Source organism: Neodiprion virginianus, chromosome 2 (genome assembly GCF_021901495.1).
Source record: "Neodiprion virginianus isolate iyNeoVirg1 chromosome 2, iyNeoVirg1.1, whole genome shotgun sequence".
Taxonomy (NCBI): domain Eukaryota; kingdom Metazoa; phylum Arthropoda; class Insecta; order Hymenoptera; family Diprionidae; genus Neodiprion; species Neodiprion virginianus.
In genome coordinates, this window is record NC_060878.1 from 32,966,229 (window position 1) to 32,991,879 (window position 25,651).

The 25,651-nt window shown below is 42.3% G+C and overlaps 3 protein-coding genes across 7 annotated transcripts in view; all 3 read right to left on the minus strand.

Annotated features, from left to right (window-relative positions):
- The window catches only part of LOC124298229 (neuroligin-1-like), a 72,748-nt gene extending 70,144 nt beyond the window's left edge, over positions 1–2,604 (minus strand). For all 4 annotated transcript variants that reach the window (XM_046749967.1, XM_046749968.1, XM_046749965.1 and 1 more), the window contains exon 1: positions 544–2,604. In XM_046749967.1, coding sequence (XP_046605923.1) covers positions 544–1,039 — 496 coding nt within the window. In that variant the 5' untranslated portion in view covers positions 1,040–2,604. The remainder of the gene's footprint in view (positions 1–543) is intronic.
- Positions 2,605–13,365: 10,761 nt separating this feature from the next.
- On the minus strand, positions 13,366–20,055 carry LOC124298233 (ATP-dependent RNA helicase DHX33-like). Its single transcript, XM_046749972.1, has 7 exons — positions 19,666–20,055; positions 16,207–16,824; positions 15,797–16,029; positions 15,323–15,673; positions 14,866–15,064; positions 14,512–14,788; positions 13,366–13,886 (listed from the first exon to the last, which is right to left on the minus strand). Exons 1-7 carry the CDS (start codon positions 19,950–19,952, stop codon positions 13,710–13,712), a joined length of 2,142 nt encoding a protein of 713 aa, XP_046605928.1. The 5' UTR covers positions 19,953–20,055; the 3' UTR covers positions 13,366–13,709.
- Positions 20,056–21,009: 954 nt separating this feature from the next.
- LOC124298234 (major facilitator superfamily domain-containing protein 1-like) lies at positions 21,010–25,591 on the minus strand. Of its 2 annotated transcripts, none has more exons than XM_046749975.1 (8): positions 25,504–25,591; positions 24,951–25,094; positions 24,358–24,634; positions 23,521–23,937; positions 22,876–23,187; positions 22,067–22,179; positions 21,725–21,963; positions 21,010–21,616 (listed from the first exon to the last, which is right to left on the minus strand). In XM_046749975.1, exons 2-8 carry the CDS (start codon positions 25,090–25,092, stop codon positions 21,572–21,574), a joined length of 1,545 nt encoding a protein of 514 aa, XP_046605931.1. In that variant the 5' UTR covers positions 25,093–25,094; positions 25,504–25,591; the 3' UTR covers positions 21,010–21,571. The 2 variants fall into 2 exon arrangements, with proteins under 2 accessions (XP_046605931.1, XP_046605930.1); XM_046749974.1 differs by having other exon boundaries at positions 25,429–25,588.
- Positions 25,592–25,651: the final 60 nt, after the last annotated feature.

The following is a 25,651-nucleotide window of genomic DNA, read 5'->3' on the forward strand; positions in this document are numbered from 1 at the left end:
ATCGGTAAACTGATATGAGTTTCAAAAAATCGGAACCTTCAGTCACAACTGTTATGCTTATCATTAGTCACGCGGTATCCCGGAAAGCAATTACGTCGCGACTGAATCCGTATTGCCCCATTCGTCAACGTCAATTCAGACGGAACCGTTCAATTCTTCGTTGAATTCCTTCATCCAGAGCAGCAGTACGGTTTGGGAAATGTGCTTGCATACAATCTTGACTAAATGCATATTTAAGCATTACGCCGAAATAGTATTTTGTGATTCTTCACCGTAAGTTGCGAGACGATATTAACGATTGCATTAGAAAAATCGAAGAAAAAAACATTTGTGAAAGAATTCGATGTGTCCGTGAGCACCCCTCACCTCTCCATCTCAAAGTACAGATTGAAACGTGCATTGATATTCATCCCTGGGTGAGAGGGCGTGTAAAGAGGTACGAATACAGAGTGCGAACAAGGTGAAAATCCGAGACACGAAAGTATCGGCGACGCGTGAATTTGATGGTACGAATTAAACGAGGTCTGGGTGTTGTTGTCTCACCGTGCGGCGTCCTTGGAACGTAGAGGTTCAAGTAGAGGCAGTCCTCGCTGTGGTTGGTGAGAATGGGGGTTATTTTTTGAAGATAGGCCCGCCTCCGAGCGGACTGGGCATCCTCCGGACGCGGCGGCCTCTGGGGGCAGGCGGGTGGCATGGAGTCGGCGACCCTGGTTCCTCGCCAGGGCGTCGGTGTAACCGGAGGCATGTAGCGCAGGGCCCCGGCCGGCGGTGTGGCGTAGGGAACGCCGAGGTAGGCCTCGACGGCGGCGACCCTCGCGACGATTCCGCGCAGCGCTCCGTACCGCGTCCGCACGACCCTGGTCCCGTACTTCTGGCCCTCGGCGAGGGCCGCGACCCCGTTGCTACCGAGGAGGACGACCTGGAGGACGGCGGCGATGCCCAGGGCCCGAAGGGCCGCCGGTTTCCATCCCTCCTGCTGATCTCCGCCGAACGAGGCCCTCTTCTTCCTGGTAGCAGCGCAGGTGGGGGGCGTCCGCATCGCGTCACGCCGCCGCGGGTCTGCCTCCCCGGGTCCCGCATCTGTTTTGGGCCTCGCTGGCCCTCCGTGCAGGATAACCTTCGGATGACCGGATGCCCCCCCGCTGGCCTGTCGCGTCGTACCAAGTTTTACGTCTCGGAAAAATATGAGCCTGAGCTTTCGATCCCGTTCGCTCCGAGCCTGCTGCCGCTACCGTCGACAATGACAACCACAACTTTAACCGATCGACCGGCTTCTGGTTCCAGTCCATTTCCCAGGACTCGCGACCCTGATATGTTTGACGATCCGTTACCGCTGCGTACTCGAACACTCGGCCGATACTCGCTGAGAGACTTCATCGGCGACGCGGTGGTTGCTCGATCGCGTTTCGGTCACTGTTCCATCTCTCTTCTCTCTCTCTCTTTCTCTCCTCCCCTCTACTCTCCAAGTCAACCGGTCGACGATTTCTCGCCGTCAACCTTCGTCGAGCTACTTCATCTAACGGGGGATGGAATTAGTCTGTCATCTGGGGAAGCCCATGCTGAAGCGGACCCAAGCTATCAATTCCTGTATCAATTCGTTAGGAGCGGCTGTGGGGAGGTTGCATATCAGAAGATCCGACACCGGTGATCTTTCGCCAAGACGGAGTGTAGGACAATCGGTTTCCCCCACCCCACAGTATCAAAGTGTCACGCTCCAACTCCAAAGTGCTCAAGCTCCGTTGTGCAATTCCGTGACACGGCTGTCCTCCGGAGTACGGTCCGGCACGTCGAGTCTGGTGTGCCGTCGTAAATAGCCTCGTAACCGCGTTACGTCCGTTCGTCGAAACGAGGCGAGAATCGGACAGTTTCCGATTTAGCACCGCGTACGCTCCTCTGCGTCAAATCCTTCAATAGCACAATTTCGAAGCGTTCGTTAGGACCATATTGTCAATTCTCTCGCGTTCGAAAGCTCCCGGATACCTCCTTACCAAACCGAGCGATGAAACTTTGGTAAGCAAAAACACAAGGCGAGGGTAAACAGGTCCAATTCCTTGCACAGGAGCAACAGCTTGCCGGGTAGAAACACTCCGAGTTAGGTCCGGTCAAGCGAGGGTGGAAAAAAAAAATGTGCGAAAACTCGAGAGGAAGGCGGCGGTGAAGGAGACGAATCGCCTGGCAAGCTTCATCCATCAACAACTCTGTTCTCTCAAACTTGGCCGAACAACAACAACAATATCCTTTCGCGCGTCGATCCGCACATTCCGCAACTACGACACTGTCCCGCGACTATCATGTTCGGAAAAAAAAAAACAAAAAAATGAACCAAGAAAATAAAAATAAAAAACAAGGAATATTTAGTGTCAAAAGTTTGTTTCCTTCATCGAACTCTTCCCAGGATTCCACGTTCCCGTATCCTTTCCCTTTTTATTCCTTCTACCGTAAACCGCAGAAACTCCTGCCGGGTATCGAAACTCCGGAACAGCTGCGTGCGGAGCTCGACGCCGGATTCACCACCCTCGGTCTGTGCAGATACCGCGTAAGTGCGGCTCGCCCCGTCGACGACACCCTGTTCGAGACGTATTCGCCCAGGGTCTACTGGCGCGAACCGGCGCGAGCCACCGGGTCTCACAGGGCGCTTTAGGGCGCCGGGACGCGAGCGTCGGGGCGCCGGGGTCCAGGGCGCAGACGCGCCAACCATCCCCTGGTCGGCGTCCGATCGATAACTCGTCGGCAGACCCTGACTCATCTCGCCTCTCCCTCGCTCCCTCGCCTCTTACCCGATCCGCTGAAGGACGCTGTTCCTTGAAGCCAGCCAGCCAGCCAGCCAGCCAGCCAGTCAGCCTCATCCTGCTGCCTGCCGTGCCTTCGACGCGATTCGGCCAGGGCTTCTTGCTTCCTTCGACGCCCGACGCTAGGTTACACTGCTCAAACGTGGACCATATATAGAGGGATTTCCAGTCGGTACGCACCGCCCGACGTCGGGACGGACGGACTCTTGGCTTTCGCCTTAACTTCCCTGTGAATGGTGTTTCGACAATGGGGAGAAAAATATACTTGGCGTAACAACATCCTCGAGTTAGAGCCTCGTAAAGCATTTTTCTCACGGTGACATGCATTATGCCGGAATCATGAAATTTTCAGAACACTCGCCGCTTCCCTCTTATCCGGCTGCTTGTTGCTTTCTTCGATATTGGATTCTCGTATACGGCTGACAGCTTTTCATTGAAAATTCCCCGTTTACAAGTTACGCTTGACAAGAAAAAATAAAAAAAAAAGGAAAAAAACAAACTACTTCACCGTTCGATAATCGACTGCGGTTTAATCGAGGAGCGCCTTTTCTTCCTATTTACTGTTACCGTCGAACAGACTCGTCGGAAAAAGGGGTGACCGATAACACAGTAGTTCAAGCAGCTGCTGCTGTTGCCGGTGATGCCTGTTGTATCGAAAACGGTTTTTTCGCGATATTAGGGATTTCTTGGGGGATGAAAAAACGGCATTCATAAATTTCAAAGCGTTTTGCAACGCGCGCGGCGTGAGTTCGACAGTCCTTTTTGCGGTCGATAGCATTTCTCAAGTGATATCGGGATAAGGGGAAGCTGGCAGGAACGAAATTATTTTTAAAATTGAGACATGTCTCTTTTTCCTTAACAATTGTATCGCTGAAATCGATACGAATACGATAACTTACGATGGTGTGTCAGGCTCGAAAAAAATTGTTAATTTTCATTTCTTAAATAACATAATTACGAGATAATAAACCAATGTACCCAATAGACTGAAAGTGTTTCTTCCTCGCTTTTTTACACATAAATTTGTCACCGGACAAAACCATACTCAGCCTCGCTTCGCGGACTTGTTTTAGTACGGACGTGTCACCGTAAGAGAGATGTCCGTTCCCGCGTAAAAAACAAAATAGAAAAAGACCAGCAGCAATGCCGTTTTTCATACCTTGAGAAATACGAGTCGTTTAAAAACTCGAAACGTTCGTATTTCGTCCCGTGAAGAACGCTTTGAAATTCGGCGACATAAATTCGTTTTTTTTTTTTTGTCTTTTGCTTCTTTATCATTCTCGTGTTCGTTGAAAAAAATCTCGAGAATCCTGGAGAATAACAGTTTTTTCGCACATCCTGCCGTGTAGAACAACTTTGAATTATGAAAGTGACAATTTTTTTTTGCGTTAAAAAATTGATGGAGAATTTTCACATAGTCGTAAGGAATAGAATTTTCACTAGAAATTTTTATCGTTCCCAAGCATTATACTGCAGGAATAAAACACCACTTCGGTTATAGATTCGTTTTAAACACATAAAAAAAGTGTGCACTTTTCCTCAGTGAGCTATTTGACGCTCGTGGTTTCTTTGGTTAACGCAGCTGTTCGTAATGCAGATCGCGAAATAGCAGGCTCGATACGAGAAAGCCTTTCTGCTCATCGAACAGTAAACACAAGCCATCCCAGACCGTTTGCATCCCGGCACTGCAGGATCATCATTCTTAATTCTTATATAAGACTGGAGCGAGTCGGGAAGGAATAACGAATCGTAATTTTGGCTCGTCCTCATTATTCCTATATTCTTCTCTAGCGATTCATCCTTATTAAACCTTTCACTGCTGCAGTCACCCCTCTTCATAATTCCTCGCTAGCTTTTAGCCCGAGCATCTTCTCTCCGCCGGTCTTTTCTTTCTTTTAGAAATTTCTCAATTCCACTTTCATAGTCTCGCTTTATACAAGCTGCAAGAGAGTTGGGAAGAGGAGGAGAGTGCCTCAGTCACCTGTAAATAAGTAAAGGTAAACTCTGACTGTGGGCTTAGGTATGATACGAGGAAAGATGAGGGCTGGACGAATACAATTTCCCTTTGTCTCTAACAATAACTTTGAATCCTCGCAGACGTACCGATACCGGTGATGCTCAAAATCGCTTTGCGTCTATTCAGTCAACTTTACATTCGGGAAGAAAATCTCAAAACAGATTAACTCGCACTTCGCATCCGGCTTCCGACGAAAAAATCTGATTCTTTCAAACCGGGTGATAAGAAGAAATCCAAGGGGATGAAGGTCGCCTCTTCGAAAACGTCCTGCCCCGAAGCCGAGCCTCTTCTTATAGGAACACTCTTAATCGAACGGTTCCAATCTCGCGATCATTTGGCTATTTACCAATGTAGGTCACACTCTGGGCAAGACCATGAATAGGTATTGCTTTATCGCAAGAGTCGTTTCGTCGCTATACTGTACAGGTTGAGAGAAGAGTTCGGCATCGAGACGAGGCTCTAAATACGTTATTTTTTACATTACTCTAGCCTGGAATGGAAATTATTTACGTAATTAAATAGAAACATTCATTACATCGTTGCGACTTTGACAGTGGCACACTTTCCGTTCGTCTGAAAATTAGAATTATATCACAAATTTATACCTGTATAAATAATTAGAACGTCCAGGTACTAATCGAATCTTTGCACTCATGTAACCACCACGTGTGCCTAATTCTATGGCAAATTGGTCAATTTTTTTTTTTTTCACCATAAATCCGAAATTCCTCCGGTTACTTTTGATTACTTTCAACGATTTAACCATATTCTTTGAAATATCCTCCTATACGTATTTAGAAGATCTTAAAATTCGTGGCTGCAGTTAAGCTGCAAGAGAACGACAAAAAAAAGTGGGTTTCCTTGTTTCTGAAGCACTACAATAGGTACTGGTTTTTTTTTTTTTTTTTTTGTATTTTTATTTTTTATTTTTTAATCACAAAGCTGAGCGACGGCTGCCGGTTCAGTTCAGCTAGAATGCTCTACATTCTATACATACACATGTGCATGTAACGTGTGTACGATGTACATAGAGGCGTATTACGTGCACTCGTTGACCTGGAAAGTATTATATGGAATCTTTGAGATATATAGCATAAAATAGAGTAATAATCCCGAGTATACCTCAGACCTTTATATTAATATTAATTAAAGCGAACCCTGTGAAGTATCTGGGTAATGAACGGGTTCAGCTTGCGGTATGGTGCAAGAAGAGGTGGAAAATGGAAAAAAGAAGAAATAGAACACTGCTATTAAGATGCAATATCAGAAGGATAGTGGAAAAAGAGAATGAGAGGAAAATATTGAAGTTTGAATCATTAAAGTGACGTTTGGACAGTTTCGTCGTTAATTTCTTGTGTTGTAAAACATTTAGCCGGCAGTTTAAACCCCACGGTTAGATATACGTATACCTATTATGTCATAAGATGAAAAAAACAAACCACTTTTTCCAAACAATACGACCAACTTTTCAGGATAACTTTCGCGTTATAAGTTTTGACTTGATGGAAAACTTTACCGGGTATACCTATACACACATTCTTCCGTCAAAGTTCTGAACATTTCCGATAGGATTTTCATAAAACTTGGTCGCTAAGAACTATATCACACACCATACCTCCTACACGTATCTCAGACGCGTATAAATCCATGTCCTAAGTCGACGTACGTGTAACGTACGTTGGTATATACACACGGACAATACGGACAACTCCGCTGATCAAATTTCGTGTCAGATTTGAATCCTGGATGACTAGTTTAATTTGAATTCACCAATGTTTTTCCGCTCTTTGGTACATACGTAACTCTGCGGGGTGTTTAAAGTCAGGTAGTTCCGGATAAGTGCCAATTTCCGCCCCCGTTTCTACCTGCCAGGAAAGAACCCGCGAGTTATTGGTACCTATACCTGGCACTACGCTTCGAGGATTGATGGTCACGTTTACATTTTAGGAGCTTCCCGGGCTATTGGACTGATAATCGCCACCCGCTTTACCGTAGCGGGCTGCTAATTGCGCCCGCAAATATCTTTGGCCATTGACCAATCGCTGCCTCGAACTTGAAGAGACACGTTAAAACTCCCCGTCGAAGCGTTTACTTTCGCACTGACTGTTATAGGCGATCCTTCGGCGCGGATCGACGCAGCGAAAGTTTTTCTGGTTTGATTTTTGTGCTAATTCGATTGAAAGAATAAGTGAAAAACGACAGTTTTCAGTTCACAGTTTCAAATCGAATATAATCATATTTTAACTTGGAGGTTAACACGCGAAAATAGTAGAAGCAAAGTGGTGTGTTCAACGTATGGAATAAGACTGTGAATAATTTCTATTTATACTGCATTGTATCGATTGACTGGATAGCAGAGACCGCTGCAGGTCAATAAATAAACAAAGTAACCACTGGAGCGAGATAAGAAAGTGTAGAGAAAATAGCAACCACTTGTTCGAGTATCAAAGAGCTCGCCTTAAGTTGCGGGGCGTCGATTATACCTCGGAATGTTTTTGATTCTTCTACTTGTCTCGGCGGTTCATCTGCCGGAAATTGTGCGAGGAGCGGAATCTGGATCTGGAGCAATCGCGACGGCTCCACTGACTTTGGTCAAGACGACTTTTAAGTCGTGGTACTCGACGTACAACTTCTACAGGGAGGAAATCAACTTGGGCTATTGTTGGGTAAATTATTTCTTGGACATTCCAACCCTCATGGACACTCTGGCCAATGCTCGGGCGATCGAAATCAACTCCGACAATCCGTCGCCGCTGTTGAAAGGCCTAAACGGGTTGTCCAGCTCGGTGTCATCGTTCCCGAATAAAAAATTCGACGCGGACACGGACGTCATCGACTGGAAAAGCGTCGACAGTGATAAATATTCTACGGAGAACGGCGAAAATGACGATTACGATCGTGGGAGTGGAAGTAGGCCGCCTCATCGCCGGGAGGACCATTACTCTCAAGGGACAGGAAACGCCGCCTCGAAATGGGACACCGAGGACGACAATGCCGGTCAATTTACCGGGAATCAGGAACCGTACAACAACCCAATTTCTACCCAGGCCCAGCAACTTACCACCGATCAAAATTCACCCCGGAACATTTATCTCGGTGAGCATTACACGGAAGAAGACCGTCGTTCTTCGGCCAACGGTTCCCGGGCGTTGACGACAGGCCGGCAATTCGCGTCTCCGGGCCTGAACGACCTGCTTGTTTCCCTGCTGGGCCTCAATCCGCCCCCTGGAATCGGACCGCTTGCGTTTGGCGGGAGAACGAACCCGACGATGTTGATTATGGCCAGACTGATCGGCATCTTCGTGAGGCTCGGACGCCAGGTGATCCAGACCATTGAAAGTAGGAGCTACTTGGCGTGCAGCAAGGACTATCTTATCTCCCAGTTCTTCCGATGGATAAAATCGTGAAGGCGCTGCAAGATAAGAGTCAGTTCGTCGATGTGTACCTTCCTCTCTTCCCCGAGGGAGATTGATGGATTGTTTTCCCTTACTACAAGAACGTATATCACCTACATATCTATCCAGTGGTGAATAGCCGCGGTGATGTTTTGTCGAGGAGGCATATTGAGGAGATACAGTTTCGTCAGCGAGTCTGCCGGAACGATACACTATTGGAAATAATCTGTGTGCAAAGCGTTGAGACTTTCTATATATTTCAAAATTAATACTTGTTTCAATTATATTTTACTTACGTATAAATACTCTTGTAAATGTGCGATACGGTAAATTTCAAAGATGTATTTATGCGTTTTATCGCCATTGTCGGATTACAGACAGATTTTTAGACTTTGAAAAATATCGAACCTCCGTCGTTTCTTCTTGATAACATTCCGTTGTTCCACGAAAATTCAAATTGCTTTCTCCGTCTGCATATCTCTGGATTCTTTTTGTCTTTTTACAAGAAATATTTTATCATTTTCATTCCCCTACGCTTCTAGGACGACTGTAGAAAAGATACCGTACAAGCAGCTTTCCACGTCAGCTGTTACGAGACGGTGATTTTTCTCTCGGTGTTACGGATTTCACGTGGAAAATTTACATCTACCTTTGTACATTATTATACCAACCTATGCTATTTTCGTGATGTAAAGATAAGCCAAACGTAAAGCCACAATTTTTTATCGCTATCGCTGTTATTGTTATTAATATATTCAACCGTACGAGGTGGAGTCTTTGAATTTTTTCATCAAAGGAAGCTTTCGGAATCGGTAAACAAAAACCGGGGCCGATTGAAGCTGAAGCAGGTATATCTCAGTGCATGTACACCACACTAGCCGGAGAAATGAATATGAAAGTATAAGGCGGTATCATAGAGAGAGAGTATAAGATAGGAGATGGCAATTTAGATCCTTTGAAAAGGCTTTCATTCAAAGCGTTGCCAGAGTTACATAATGCCCGATGTGTACCCTAGGAAATTGCGACCTCTCAGGAAGAAAAGAACCACTTATCGCCCCCTCGTTAATATTCAATTCCTAATTACCTGCAGATTCTTCTCGGCGGTAAACGAGAAGGTAGAGAAGAAAAGAAAGAGGTAAAAAAAAATTAAAACAAAAAACAAAAATCGCGGCCACCTACCCTGCAAATGAGTTTCTTGTACACACGAGGGCTTTCTCTCTCTCTCTCTCTCTCTCTCTCTCTCCCTCTCTCTCTTCATCAGAACTGAAGTGAAACCCGCGTTATACGTACCTACATCTACTCGAACAAAGCGCAACCTTTGCCTCTCATCCGTCCCATACGTTACAAACGTGCCCATACGCAGCATGACGTATTTCTTTGCCGGAAATGGTTTTTTGCATTGAATTCTTGAATAACTGCAGTCGTCGGTCTCGTTTACTTTCTTACCCCTGAATTCTCCGCAGGTGCCCGCCGCATATCACTCGCAATAACGGACGGTATTGCGATGATAAAAATTCGAGTGTTATATACCGCATCGGAAAGGAAGGGAGATACGTGGTGGTATATCCTTCGCGGGGAAAAATATCTATACGATTCGTAATATACCTCTACCTACCTACCCGTAGCCATGGTTGAGGGTTGAGGGTTGAGGGTTGAGGGTTGAAAGGAGAAGTAGGGAGGCAGAAAAGGGAGGAAACACCTCCATCGGAAAACCGAGAGGCAGGGAACGCGCTAAGGAAGTGGAAACGACGGGCCTGGAAGGTATATATGTATAGTGATGAGAACGGAATCTATCGTCTCTCTCATTAGAGCCTGAAATATTTCGGGAATTCGTGATGAGGATGGCCTCAGCTACCTTTCGAGATCGTATTTTCGATCCTACGTTCTTGCCTTCATGGTCGAACCGAGTACACACGGTTAACCCTAACTCACCATCCCCTTATCGTTCGACAAAAACAAAACTTTGTCGGTACGAACATTTTTTAATACGGCTAGTTACCTCCTTCAATATATAGTATATTACACGTGTATGTGAACTGCGAAAAATAATTCTGTGCGGACTTCAGTAGACTAAGATTTAAATAGGTGTTAAATTTTCGATCTGACCCCAAAAATTGTTCTGCAAAAGTTCATATTGGACATGTTTTACGATGATATGGGACTTTTTACACATGTAAGCGGAATCGCGTGTCTGAAATATTTCGGTATATCGCTTTAAAATCTTGTCTCACTCAACACTTGACGGAAAGAAAATCTTCACCGTCAAAATGTACATCCAATTTTAAGGTGAATTCAACGCCCTTACAGAAGACAGCTAATTTTATTGTTAGTTCGGTGCCGCGTGCGTGCAGAGTCATTCAGTTTATACGTTATGTGCGTATAAAATTACTTTATACCGGGGTGAAAATTGATGGTGAAAATTGAAAGCGAGTTATTCCGGGGCGGCAGTTCTCGGGTATCAACACGCCGATCCTGGATTGCTCTAGCCCCCGGCGAGAAGGAAGGGCTGCCGGTATCCTAGAAGCGTGCAATAAACGGGTATGGGAATGAGGGGGGGAAATAGGGAAGTAATAGCTGCAGGGGAATGCCGGCGCGCCCCTCAACTTCGCTTCGCTTTCCGCGCGATGGAGTCGCTGATTCGGCTAATGTCATCATCCCTACTGACACGTGGAATGCGATCCGGCTAAGGCGACGCCGCGGCGTGTCTCTTCGCCCGGGAACCTGGAAGACGTAGGGATATTTTGCCAAACTGCGGCACGCCGCGGGGGACGAAGGACGGGGGAATACCGCGATAAGATGCCCGCCCAACACTCCGTGCTAACAATCTCGCGCAATTATGGGTACATTTTCCTCTACCCGGAAGCTCCCGATCGTGAATTAGGAAGAAACTTAGCTTAGCTTCGATACAAAATTACAGGGAACGAGATCGTTACATCCGAACTCGATGTTAATTGAATAGGAAGAAAAATTACGAAGACGTGATTCGAAATCGGTGAATTTTGTTGAAGAAAAGAATAAAAAATTTATTTGATATGAAATTCGTGTTTTTTTTTTTTTTTTTTGTTTTTTTTTTCAATGCCAAAATCGTATAACGCTTGCCTAATTTTGATGCGGAATTATCTAAAAATCGTCTGAAAACAATTTATGCTATAACATTAACGTATGTTCTTCGATCCGACATTATTTCTTGAGTGTAACGTTATTTTGCACAAAACATTTTTGCGATCGACCGAGAGACTCGAGAATAAATTCATCGCAAGTGATTCGAAGAAAGTTAATTGGACTTTGATTAATCAAAATTGGACTAGCGATGTACATTCGGCACTGAAATTATGGTACGGTGGTATGATTGATCCGGAATTCGTGAATTGAGACACATTTGATTTATTTTATTGAATTTTTTTTACTATATTTACGAATTGTTAATTAAATTTCATTTGATGGATTTGAGTCACAGCTTTTGAGCCTCGGTTTCTTCATTCCTTCTCTCAACACTACACGCTGAATCGTTTATTCCGTCTTCTCCTTTAGCATCGATAATTCAGTACTCCTTTCTCATGCCTGGGAAGGAACTGCTTTCATAATTCTCTGAATTATGCATAGCAGGGACTTTCGCGACACCCGGTATATTGAATGAGTCTAATTCAGCGACAAAGTGCGGACATGTATGAGAGAGGCCCGTTAGTCACTTAGTGTCTTTGGAGTTTAGCCATGTAGTGAATTGAAAATTGACCCGGTACTGAAATAGTTTGCATAGCGGTTTTAGCCCCCGATGTATAATGCGAAGGGAATTACACGCGCGATAACGCATTTCACCTAACGATCCAACGGGCAATGTATTAAACGATGCCTAAATACCTGTGACGTTATACCGATACGCGTATTCGTGGAAACCGAAGTGCGCACGGCGTTGATTGTGAGAAATTTCAATATATCTAGCGTTTGTCCAGATCGGCCGTAATTTGCTAGTTCTGCACATCGAATGAGGCATTTTCGATTTATCGCCTGGATGATCGATACGTCCATTCATTTTCCTATAATACGGGCATTCGAGTTTATTCACGTTTATATATCTACCCGCGTATTCATCAGTTGGTCAAACCTTCTTCAAAGGCAACCGTATAAGCGCACATGAGCAGCGGTCTGCATTGCAGTGGTTTAGTACCTGCACACAAGTATAGGTATACGATGTAGAAACCTGTTAGCGAAAATCGGACACACCGAGAACGCGCACCTGTTGTACACGAATAGCACGAAGCCCAAAGTCGATAACATCCACGCCAATTGTGCTTGATAATTCCTGTGTCAAACAAGCGTCTCCGCTTAACAAAGCGTTATTCGTTATTCAGCAACTACGTAAATTAATTCGCAGTTCATCACATTATTGGAATTCATTATTCCATGTGTATAACGCAACACGTATCAACACTTTTTTGTTTTATACAGGTTCGTTAATTCTCTGAAGGGTGAGAACTGGCGAAACTTTAAGGGAATTAAAGTTAAAAATTAGAGATTGATCGAATGTCAAACATGGTTGCGGTTACATTTTACGCATGTAAAATAAAAATCATTCTTAGTGAAACGTATGTTATAGTCCACCAGAATATATGAGACAAATTTTTTCTGGTAGGCTTATCTCTGTTCAGATTCGAATTGAACATCAACCATGAGTGAATCGGTGTTATAGTATTTAAATTAACGATGAATTTGAATCATGTAAACCTGGAAGTTTATATTCTTTAGTGCACGACCTAAATGTCAAAACGATTTTTACACAATCTATCATCGTAACGAAAAACGTAGAGGATTTGAATAACGTCAATTTTTCGAAACATTTACGTCACGCGCGGGTGTCGAACTATCGTAAATTATCGCGTAACAACAACGTCCTGCGAAATTGGAGAGAAAAAAATTAAAGCTAAATTAGATTCACCGAGAAAAAGAGGAAGCGCAGAGCCATGATCAAGCTACTGATATCCCCGTCAATTAGTTACCTGCCCACCCGCGTAATGCAAGTCCACTTATAAATCATAATTTTTCTTTGCTCTAAGTATAATATATTTACGAGGCCCTCCCTGACGGCTTCACTTTGCTTAGAATGAAGTATGGGATTCGTTTGATAAATGAGAAAGGTTCTTTTAATTTTACACAAAATGAACAAATATCAAAGCGTTCGAAATTTATTCCATAAATCAACGGAGGATTTATTGACGATATATTATATATGTATGTACCGATATAATTATTCCTTATAACATGATTCGGTGTATATACACTGGTCCGTGGAATTGGCGAGTATTTAAAAGTATTCGAGAGTTAAAAAAAAAATGTCGGTAATTTCGATCTTTTTTTATTATTTCGGTAACGCGAGAGAGTAAAAAAATCAAAGTATAACCTAATCACGTGTATAATTGTAGATATGTAATTTCTAGCTTAAATAACCGCGTACAGTACAAGACAATAACAAATTGTTTTCCGTGTAATATATAACACGGCGATCGATCAATCTTAGCTGTGCTTTCCTACGGTTATTCCCTTCCCCTCTAACCACGACGACTCTATCGTTGACACGTTGCGTAAAAAGCATCTTCCGGTTGCCACAACTTCCGTGAAGAGCACCAGCCCCGGTTTAGAGCCGTGCAGTACCGAGGAAGGATGAATAGCAACTGGTTGTCTCGTAGAAACCTTGAACAGTGCATTAGAAGTAAGTAAGACGGTGAAGCGGAAGAGCTTCGTTAATTCAATAATTATGGTAATAATTGCACGTAATTTAGTGATCAAGGTTCGCAAAGAGGAAGATAATACAACTTGCGCAATACTAGAATCAGTTCGAGCAAATTTATTGTACTTGAAAAAAAAAACATCGGAAAAAGCGGGTACGTACGTTCTTCTCACTCGTTTTACTCTTTACTCAAACAAATAGAAAAAAAAATGAGGATACATTCAAGAACGAAAAGAAGTTTTCTCAGGTTATTTCATCCTTTTGATCCCCCCACGTTACTTTCCGTCATCTAAAACTTTCCCTATTATAGGTTTTGCGCTAGACAGATTCCGTGCATAGTTCTAAAGAGTGACTGTGACGAGCAGTATTCGATCAAAATTGAACTCTCCTGATTATATTTTCCGTGTCGAGACCAAGCAAAATATGTTCGGAATTTTAATCGTGCAGCTAGGCAAAACGACAACCTTGACACCGCATAAATCCCGGAGAAAATTCTACGAGAGTATGCCGCGTCTGTTACGTGCAATAACTTTTGATCGATTTAGAAAATGAAAGAACGAGGACTGTTTCTCCCCCTTTTTTCCTCACCGTAACGTAAGTCTGGTCCCTCTGCAATTCGGCGAGATTATCGAAGAGCCCCTCAAGCAGCGCCTTTCTCAAGGATTCGGTCGAGGATCCGCAGCTCGATTTTTCCAAATTTGCTCTCTCTGCGAGCGCGGCCAACTGCTTGCGGACTTCCGTCGCGTACTCGAGGTTCCTGTGGTGCAAAAAGTTGTCGTGACACCACAACTTCTTCTGGCTGGTGTTCGCGTACCCTTTGAAGACATTGAGCAGCACCACGTGGTCCCCTTCCGGCGAGGCGAACCTTTGAACCGAATTTTTTTATTCCTAAATTGAAACGTATTGCTCAGCTGCGAGCAATAATTACTCGGGAAATCAGACCTGGCTTTTGCTGCCGCGGCTTTCTCCCGTTTATTCGGAGGCTCGACGAAGACGGACTCTCCTGAGAGCAAGGCCACCACTGTCAGCGCTTCGTCGAGGCAACGGTGCTCCGCCGAGGCCAAAATAACCTTCGTAAAGCGTGGATCCAACGGGAACAGCGACATCGTTCTTCCCAGGGTGGTTAACTGGGGCGGGGAGCCTGTAAGAGAACCCGCAGTGGATGATTGATGGTTGATTTATCTAACGCAGGCTGCCTAGCCGACGAAAAGGGATCCGCCTTACGGTGATTACGCGTATAGGTCTTGAGCTGCGCAAAACCCCTTTACTGACTAACACTGCGACCGCCACGAGATATTAGAGTCCTTTCTCGATAATTCTTGAGACACCAAAGTTAAACTCGCCATTTCGAACCCAAACTGGGGGATGAAAGGATAGAGAAGAAACCAGAAATTCTTACCTTTGACGGCTTCCAGTCTTTCAAGGCAAGAAACGGCTACGTCGACGGCTTCTTTGGGCGGTTTGTCCATGAAATCGAAGGTGGTTATGTCGATACCGATGGCAAGTAGTTGGAGGGCAATACCAGCGAGTGAACATCGCTGGATTTCTGGTACAGGCATCTCGCTCATCTTTTCGAAATCACCTTTAGTGTAGGTTCGGTAACATTTGCCAGGTGCTTCTCGACCCGCTCGTCCAGTTCTCTGCCAGGCTTGAGCTTTCGCCACTTTCTCCACCCGCAGGACGTCCAATCCCGTCGCTGAGTGATGGGTCCGCGCTTTGACCACCCCCGTGTCGATAACGTGCCGGATTCCTGCGGAAAAACGAACCAACGATGTTGTTGTTTTTTTTCTGTCTTTTGCCACTTAACGACGATTTCACCAGGCTGACTTCTTTACACTCATTTTTTCCATCAAGTAAAACTTTTACAACGAACCTCCGATTGTTACGGAAGTCTCCGCAACGTTGGTCGATAAAACCAGCTTCCGCATTCCAGGTGGGGAGGCTTTGAAAGCCTCTAATTGTTGATGAGTCGGCAGAGCCGAGTACAAAGGAAATACTTTCAAAGAAGGGTAGCCTTTGCCTTCCAATTGTTTGGCGGTTTGTCTCGCGACCGTTGACGCTGCCTCGATTTCTTCTTGTCCGGTCAGAAAGACAAGGATGTCCTCGCTGAAATTATTGTTGCGACTTACATTTCCGGTGTACACAATCCTACAACACGCATTCCATGCCCGTCTAAATCAACCAGCTGACTGATCTTGTAAATCTAGTACAGTAATTGGCTGGTTGAGTTGAAACGGAATGTCTGACGTGGATGTAGCAATTATGAAAAAAGAAATCTCTTACTTGGCGGGGGTTTCGCGATGAATATTAAAGATGGTAACCAGAGCTGAGAAAACATAGTCATCCTGAGTTTTCACCGAATGATAAATTTTCACCGGATGCTGACGTCCCTCCAAATAAACAACGGGTGCCTGAAAGTATTTCGTGAACTTGTCGACGTCCATCGTCGCGGACATGACGATCAGCCCGAGGGGCGGCAAGGACTTCAATTTTCGTAACTTCTGAGCCCGTCTTGCGACCCCGAGGAGAACGTCGGTTTGCACGGACCGCTCGTGAGCCTCGTCCAATATCACTATCGAGTAATCGGAAAGAGTTTCGTCCGTCATCGCTTCGCGGACCATCATACCATCGGTCAGGAATTTTATCCTCGTTTGGGCCGATGTTACGTCCTCAAATCTGACGCAGTATCCGACCAATTTCCCGGGTGTAACTCCCTGTTCCTGTGCCACTCGACGCGCCACGCTAACCGCAGCCACTCTTCGGGGCTGCGTTATTCCGATCCGACCCGAAACACCCGCTAAACCAGACGCCAACAGTAGTTGCGGTATTTGCGTAGTTTTCCCGCTTCCCGTTTCCCCTATCACAATCAATGAGCTGTTCTTCTTGATCTCTACCAACAGTCTTGAAAATTCGTCATATTAATCAGCGGTGAACTTAATTGATAATTGAATAACGGGAAGCCAGCCGGAAATATTAAGCTGCTTGAATAAATTGTGATTAGTAACTTTTGTACATTCGTACAAAGTAAAGTGGAGTAAAGACGGTAAAGCGAAACAAAGCAAAGTTGGAAAATCAACCAAACAAGTCTTTGAAGCATACGGTATATTTCACACCAAATTTCTCGACAATATTTCTTTACAAACTAAAAATAGCAAGTTCAATATAGTAGTCTTGCAGTGAAAGATTCCAATTTGAGACTAGGATGTTTAAAAAGAGTTTGTGACCCTTTTCTCGTTCATCGATATTATATTTCTTATAATTTCAGATATTACAAACAAACGTTAGGTTAAAAAAAATCTGATCACATTCCAACTGGCACTCTTTGCTCTAAAAAAATAAGTCCAATTTGCTTGATATCATAGGTTAGATAAAATTACATTATGTCAGTAAAAAAAAATCTTCCACGTTTATAATTGGATTACTACGTAGTTCACTGTGTCTACAGTAATCTTACAAATGCCTCTTCTATAGATTAGCTAGAGTTACAGGAACTCAATCATATTCATAAACCAACATGAATGATACTAAACACTATGTTTAAAAGAACGTCAATAAAACTTCTGAGTAGAAAAACATGCTCGAGAGAATTCAACGGGTATCGGTAAATCGTAGATGGAAAATAATCAGAACCTAAACTGTAAACGCTGAAGAAGAACATGGTATCATAATACACGAGAGATATGTATAGAGACCGTATAATCTACAGTGGATCATAAAATTAAAAATAAGCCAAGCTTCTAGAATTTATTGCTTCACAGTAACATATCGTCAGCTGAGAGCAACATCATCCCATCTCAGAATTTGGTCAAACAAAACCCCGTCTCAGAATTTCGTTAAAAAATCTCGTATATATATCTGGAGATCACTTTGGCCATACGATATTGTTCAGTAAAATTCTGAGATGGGGCTTTGTCGATCCAAAATCTGAGATGAGGTTTTGTTGAACCAAATTCTGAAATAGGATCTTGTTGCTTTCAGTCGACGAGATAGACAATATCTACAGCTAATCTTAAGAAATAGTAACACCAACTGCAGTAACTGTGACCGACAGTCGGTGTGACGCCTGTTATGATACAAATAGCCGGTACATACGCCAGCTGGGATGCCTAACCCCAGGCGCACGCACATGCATCACACTTCACGCAGGCGGCACAGTCGCAGGTTAGTTCACGAGATAGGCGCGACGGTTACCTTACCGATGCCGTAGCAACGCGGTAGTGCTGCGAGAATACCGATTTAGTAAGAAAGGGTGGGAGCTGAACATATTCGAATGGCGGCCATCTTGCGTTGTGTGTATTTTCGTCGGAAAGTAAGCTGAGTTGACTGAGGATACATATCTATAAGGCGTACACTAAGAACTACTTCAAGAGACTAAACAGCATTATCAGTTACTACAACGTTCGTTATTAACATTGCGTGATTATGATGTCCTCCAAAATTATGAAAATAGGCGTGTCGGAAATTTATCTACAAGACACCGACCAAGGATACGATTGGAAAAAATTTATTCATCCGGAGTATGGCTGCAACACCGACGTCTATAAAACCGTCTAGCCGGTACGCATTCTGTAGTATCTTAATATCAAAGAGGATGTTTGATAATTAGCGACCAAATTCCCGTAGCAAATTACTAGATTTACCGCAAAGAGAAACCATTGATTGCGAGAGAGCCCACGCTCGCATTTTTCGTATCCCTGATTTCATAGCATCTTCTGACAGTGCCTCTGACACTAGATTTTTAGAATTAATTTTCGAGATGCATGGTCAGTAAACTCATATCGGTAACCAATCGACACTCTGTCGCATTGAGCATCACGTAGACAATGGGTATTTGTTATTTGTTCAGATTCGAATACTGATGTCCATAAACGTGTTCTGTATACTACATTGTCAGTGTGTATACAGAGCAATTAAACAAAAGACAGTCATAACGCCCGTTGATATAGTTTAACGGCAAAAGATAGAAAATTTTGACTCAATATTTGTCTTCCGCGTAGCATAAATGTACGTTAAGGAACACATATCAGAACTGTTTTCGCTGAATTTGGAAGGAAAATAATTCACGCGCCTCTCAATTCCTAATACCCGGTTTGTGTAATCCAAATGTAATCTCATTGGATCCTAGCAAGTACAGTGTATTTTAAAGTGCAATTGTGTTCACTCGACTCACGAGGTGAAAAGTTATCGCTGGTTTTCCACCGTCGAGATTCTTTGTTCTGCATTTTAGTAGCAAAAGTGGTGAATATTGTGAAAAAAAAATTCAATTCACTACAGTAAGGATTTACTCTCGCCGAGGATGGGCTGATCATCACGACGTAGCATGAGTAAGTCGCATGATTTTAAAATGACTGAGTCTCATAATTAGCTGTTTAAATTAGACCTTGCCTCTCCAAACTAGCATAGACTGGTTTGGATGATTTTTCCTTGAAATGCGCGCTACGAGACACAACCCAATGTGGCCGACCACTTTCTCCATTCTCAATCTTTTTCCCCTCTTCCCACGTCCGTGGCACAGTGGAAAACAGGGCAAAAAAACCACAACCAGCATGGAAAAGTAAAGATGCAACGGCATGCGAGGAATGGAGTGATGCTGGCAGTTACTAGTATAATTTCTAAATGCCTTAACATTAGGAATCATCGATCCGAACAGGTACGGCTTGGAAATGCGAAGCTCATAATGACGAGGAATTTAAGATAGCAGGGGCGTCACACCCGTTGCATCGGCCTCGAGATTTTACTAACCTCTTCCTAAGCTTGTAAACAGGCAGCGATTTCCGTTGTTGTTGAAGGCTGTTATGCTGCGGTGGGTTTATTGTCAACGTTGACGACGTTGACGACGCTTGTTCCGAAGTCGCGACGGAGTCCTCAGTTACCTTTGACAAGGTGCTTTGCTGACAGTCTTCATTTTTACACCTTTTCGCGTTAGTATCACCGAACACAACGGTAGTAGGTCGTTTTGGTGCAAGTTTAGAAAAACTCGAAGTCCCCATAGCACTGTATTTTGAATCCATGTTATCATGGACCCCCATTTCGCAATGAAATTAACGATTATGAAAGAAATTGGCGAATTTTCCAACCAGGCTAACGAATCGAGACGCACGTGGTCACTCACAGCTGTTCGCTAATACGTCACGCCTGAATTCGTTCAGCACCGCTGACCTCGTAGCCAATAAAATACGCTCAGAGGTCCGGAAGGTTAGGTCAGTATTTACTTGAATTTACTGCATTCGAACCTCGAGGATCGGTCTTTTTTGTTTATTTATATTGCTTGCGATCCATCTTTGTTAAAGAATGTTTGTTACAACTCCTGTATTTTCATTGCCATTGTAGTTCTTTTATCGCCCTCTTGTTCAGGACATTTTTAAAGAATGTTATTCCTATGTTATTCGATGAAGATAATCGTACCAGCAATTATGTCTAAATGCAAGCAATTGTACTCACTCTGTAAAGTCTCACAATTTATTAACGGGGACCTCGTTTATTCTAGTTCCGCGTCTAGTTAGTAGAAATTACAATAACAACTTACGAGGGAATTTCAATGTATACTCAGGGTTCGTACGCTTTTTGAAATCTGAAATTCCCCCACTTTTCTAGGGAATTCAGCTTGAAAATAGGATTTTTCCAATAACATTTCAAAAAAAATGCTGCTGATTGATGACAATAATTTCTTTGCACATCAATACTAATACCTTCAATATTACCTAGTAGCTATCTTACTATCTGAGTATTAATTTACAAACAACAGTCTGCGATTTTCAGTAAGAACATAAAAGAAGATTTGGTATTAAATAACATACACAGAATGTATGTAGTAGCGCGACGAAACAAAATTTTAATTGTATTTTTTTTTTAAGATCGATAGTTCTTTGTATAAGTGCAAATTTATTTCTCCGACAGACTCAAAATTTCAGTCTTATTTTCGAAATTCCCTGACTTTTCCTTGTTATAACAAATTCCCTGAGTTCTCCCGATTTTGCAGGTTTTCCCTGTGCGCACGAACCCTGATATTGCTTGGGATTACTAATGGACAGTAGGACGATACATCGAAGCAGTTTGCTTATGTACAGAGTAAATTGGCATGAAGGATATAATATAATGTAAGTGTATATTTTCATACTAGTTAATTTAAGCTAAACTTGGTACATCATGATGAAGTCATTCATTTTACAATTACACTTTGCATTATATAATATAAATTAAAAACTGATTTTTTACTTTACAATAGCTTACTTAATTAGACGCAAAGAAGATAATTTGCGTTTGGTTCATTTCGATTTTTTTTTTTCTTGGTTTTCTTCAGTTTCATTTGCATAGAAAAAATAATCACGACACTAAGGTAGAATATTTTTCATTTTGTCGTCAAATTAGCAGTCAATATTTTGTGGAAAGACCAACACATTCAGTAAAGCGGTAATTTTCATGTAGGTATGTGTACATCAGTCACACTGAATCGGGTGCAATCTACATTCTTCAACCTGCATTTGGTACTCTTTCAGTGTATCACAGTAAACTATATTCCGAATAATCATTTGGGAAGACATAGTGAGCCAAGTGTAGATCCAATCTTATATAAATTTTCAGCTCAAGTTTCTCTTTATACACAGATTTTTTTTAGCTAAATTTTACGTCAAACACAAGACTAATGTTATCATCGTAATGGTCTGTACGCGGGGCCTATGGAAGCTGCTGGCAACTGAAAATAATTGAAAGCAAGAAAATAAAAAACAACTCTTATCACGAGTTGATGATCTCCGCTACTGTAAACTTATTTGCTGTTCAATAATATTTTAATTCTTCTTACGTTTGCTCCTATTCGTGATAAATATCGATTCCGTATATGAATGTCCGAGTGTGGCAGTAGTAAATCGTCCGTCGATAAATCTGACGTTGAGCTTGAATTCAGTAATTTTGCTCTTTCCGTAGCTTCTACCTGTTTGCATCCACCATCGTGAATCTCACGTTGACCTGGAGTCATGTTTAAGTAACCGCCTGTCGTTGTAATGTCAGACAGCCAAATTCCGATAGTGGCAAGAAGGGAAACTGAAACGTAACGAATAATCGAAATGTACACGAGTTTACGTTTTACTATTTTCTGGAGCACTCTCCTTACTCTCCCCCAGTGTATATACTCAATTCAACTTACCGCATAACCATGCCAAGAAAAACATTTCCAACATAAAGTATCCACCAGAATCCACTATCATGCCAGTTAATATTGATACCACTGCTAATCCCAAATTCTGCACAGACTGAGCGCTGTGAACAATATAGAGAAATCAAGTTATTCGCACCAATAAATAGTGTAGATTTGATAGCTCTATGCTAAGTAAAAGAACATTGACTAAAAGCGTTACATCAGCACATCATTTTTCAAATCCTATAGCACTAGCAATAACGAAAAAAGAAAAACGTATCAGTGGATGCTTTAAATCCTACTTCACAACTGATAGCAAAGTAGATTTTTTAGGCAAATGCAGGAATTGAGTTTTAATAAGATTTAATTACTTGTGTTCTAGAATCGGGACAAATGCCTAAGAATTTTGATAAAACTCTACTTTGTTAACTATGATAGTTAAATTTACTATTCTAATAACTGCATTACTATCGTGCAATTGAGGATTAATGGATTATCGATAACTAACAGCGTCAAGATATCCTTTGTCTGTTTTTCCGCTACATTACGTTCGAATAATCATAAAGTTCGTTACAACGAATGCGTCAGCAACAAGTGAGATTACAACGTATAATCTTCAAGTATATGCATAACTTGGATTGGTAAAGGCACGTGCAAGTGTGCATATAACAAATACCGCTTGTTTGGTACACACGAACTTGTATCTATTGCATAGATATGATAACCAGTCTAGTCATAATAACAGCTGTAACAAGTTTGCTGGCAGGGTGAATAACCCTTTTGATATATGATATTTCTCTTATTTTAAGTCAACTTACATTCCATATGCTGTTCCTAATTGGTACTCAGGGATAACAAGAGCGATTAAAGGCCAGAGAGCACTCGCCAACATGGAGTATGACAGACCCAATGTAATCATGCAGATGTAGGGATTTACGAATGTGAAGGTGAGCAATCCATGAGCTACAATGGTACCTAAAATGCTTATAAAAACCCAAGAAACATTCTTTCCCAATCTATCGACTAGGTAGCCCAGTAACGGTGAAGCAAATGCCGAAATTGAGTAGACTAGAGAATTGACATTGTTGGCGGCAGCTGGCGAATAGTCGTACTTTCTTATAAAGAAAACCCTGAAAAAAATTGAAATTGTCAACACTGTGAACCTTTAGTGACCCGTTTGCAAATGGTGATTGAACAGTTATATCATCATAAACTAAATTTATGAGGCTGAAGTTAACATTAACGTAACGATACATCGGGAGAGAAAATTGTTATTGGGCAAGTTTAGGATGACTTTCAAGGAGTTGACTCTTTAGAATTGGTGTATATTTTGTTTATAATGGTTTAATAAATTTCGAAGTCATAAATATGCGAATTAGCGATTTTTCCTAAACATGCATCACGTCATGGTAATGTTACTAACTTCATCCTCATATAAATTTGTTCTTTGGAGATAAACTCACTTTCCTAGGGCGATGAATGGATATATAGCAACATAATAAGCTATGCAGACTACGGCTACCAGCCAAAATACCCCTTTGAAGTCTTTACAGTCTGTTAGTCGAACCACTTCGGGTGTGACACCTTCACCGCGTCTCAACAATCTCTCCGCACGTTTGTCCATGAATGCCAGTAGTACGGCACAAATCATTGATCCGACACAAGTGATTGATGCAAGGAATAGAACAATACCTATGCACTTGTATCCTGAATAAAATTCCGCCACCCAGCTATATATGGGCTCCATTACCAGGAAGTTGACGGTAGATCCAGCTCTGGCAAAGCTGAGCTGTAGCCCAAATACCATGTTCAACTCCTTTCCTTTGAACCACAATACCGCATAACTGTTCTGTGCAACTGCTAGAGATTCTGCTCCAATTCTGTAATCAGAGTTAATATTTCTGTTATTTGTATTTTGTATAATAATTACTCAAAACTTCCAAATATTTGAATTGCATTATCCAAAACTGATGCTTCGTTTTTATATTTATGATCAATTTGATGATTTCAAAAAAAATTTCAAAAATTGAAAGAATTATACCCTATGTAAAATCTAGCTGCTAAACATTAATCATGTTCTAAATAGTTCAGCTTGAAAACAAGTCTATAAAGATTTTTCCTAGTGATTATACAACAGATATCTATTTACTTAATGTGATAAAACTGCAGCATAAAAACAATTATCTTTATATGCTCTGATTCTTCGATCAGGTACATTTTCTCTAGTTCTAGCTTTTCCACATTATGATACAGCTCAACATAACAGGAGAGGTGGAAAATTTTTTTTTAACATATCTTACCCAAAAACAAATCTTCCGAGCATCATTACCCAGAATGCATCAGTGTATGCGCCAAAAGCAAAAATAAATTGACCAATGAGAGTTAGTCCCATGTATATAACCGTGCCAAGTCTTATGCCGAAGACGCTGTCGAGTAAGAATCCCCCGATAAAACAGAAGATCACATTTGGCCATGAATATATGGAGTAGAGTAGTACAAATTTGCTAGTTGTCAGATCTAGGTCACTTTTGAAGTTGTCTTGCAGTGCTCCAGGGTTGTCATAGCAGAAATATGACCCTGAAATGATGTGATGTTAAATTATAATAACATATACTTAAGTAATAACAGTTTTGTAAAAAAAGACTAAATCGTTCATTTACCACGTTATCACTATGATAGTGATAACGGGGTAACAGTTTCATCACTTATACATGTGTACATGCCTTGTACACACATGCCTTATCTGAGGTTGAATATTTTTTTTCTACCTCTTGCTGCTCCGTATAGTCCATACTACCATTACTTTTTACTGGTATGAGCAGAACTACTCGTAAACATTTGTATTCTTATATAGTTGATCTTACTTTGTGTGTACAAAACAAATTTGCCTTACCAAAACCGAGAAGGCACATTAATGCCAGTCCCAGAAATCTGTAGAGTGGTTTCTTTGGGCCACAGCATCCTTGTAGAGCAGCTTCGTCGGAATCCGTTGATTCTATCGTCCTCTGAGGACTCTCCATGATTCCTCCCTCCATACCTTTGTTCGAACAATATATTAATCTATTTTAAATGAATTTCAATCACAATATTTTATATTCGTTTTCCTGTTTTATTTTATTCCATTTGCGAAAACTGCGGGTGCGGAGAAAGATTGGCACGGTCACACTTGTTGCTGTATTGTTGAAATTTAACGCCGACGATTTTATTTTTTTCTCCTCCTTTTTTTGATAGCAATGTATATGACAATACGACTACACGCGAAGATAATGTTTGACGTTTCCGGAAGATATCATCTTGAATTGAAAATTTCAACGATCTTCTATCATTTAAACGATAGGCATTTAGACGCGATACTTTCGTTAATCAATCACCTTTGTTTGATCGATAATTTTAAACCATCACTTTCGTCGTTTCGCAATGGGAGGGCAATGTGTCACTTTGCCAACCTGTCACTCGCAATCTTGCAGACGCCTTTATCCCACCACACAGCTGACGCTTTGATAATTCCACTGGATAATTTCATCCATGCGTACAGTCGCTCTTTGGACAGTGACAATATCACCCATGGTGCGCAAGTCTGCGACGTGAAATACC

Excerpts from the sequence above, each read along its gene's own strand:
- LOC124298233 (XM_046749972.1), bottom strand. The coding sequence starts at position 19,952 with ATGGGGGTCCATGATAACATGGATTCAAAATACAGTGCTATGGGGACT. Across the intron at positions 16,825-19,665 it reads GTTTACAAGCTTAGGAAGAG|ACTGTTGGTAGAGATCAAGA; the intron begins GTTAGTAAAATC and ends CGAATTTTCAAG. Across the intron at positions 13,887-14,511 it reads GGGACCAGACTTACGTTACG|GTTTCTACGAGACAACCAGT; the intron begins GTGAGGAAAAAA and ends GCACTGTTCAAG.
- LOC124298234 (XM_046749975.1), bottom strand. The coding sequence starts at position 25,092 with ATGGAGGGAGGAATCATGGAGAGTCCTCAGAGGACGATAGAATCAACG. Across the intron at positions 24,635-24,950 it reads AATGTGCCTTCTCGGTTTTG|GGTCATATTTCTGCTATGAC; the intron begins GTAAGGCAAATT and ends ACATCATTTCAG. Across the intron at positions 23,188-23,520 it reads CCATTCATCGCCCTAGGAAA|GGTTTTCTTTATAAGAAAGT; the intron begins GTGAGTTTATCT and ends AATTTTTTTCAG.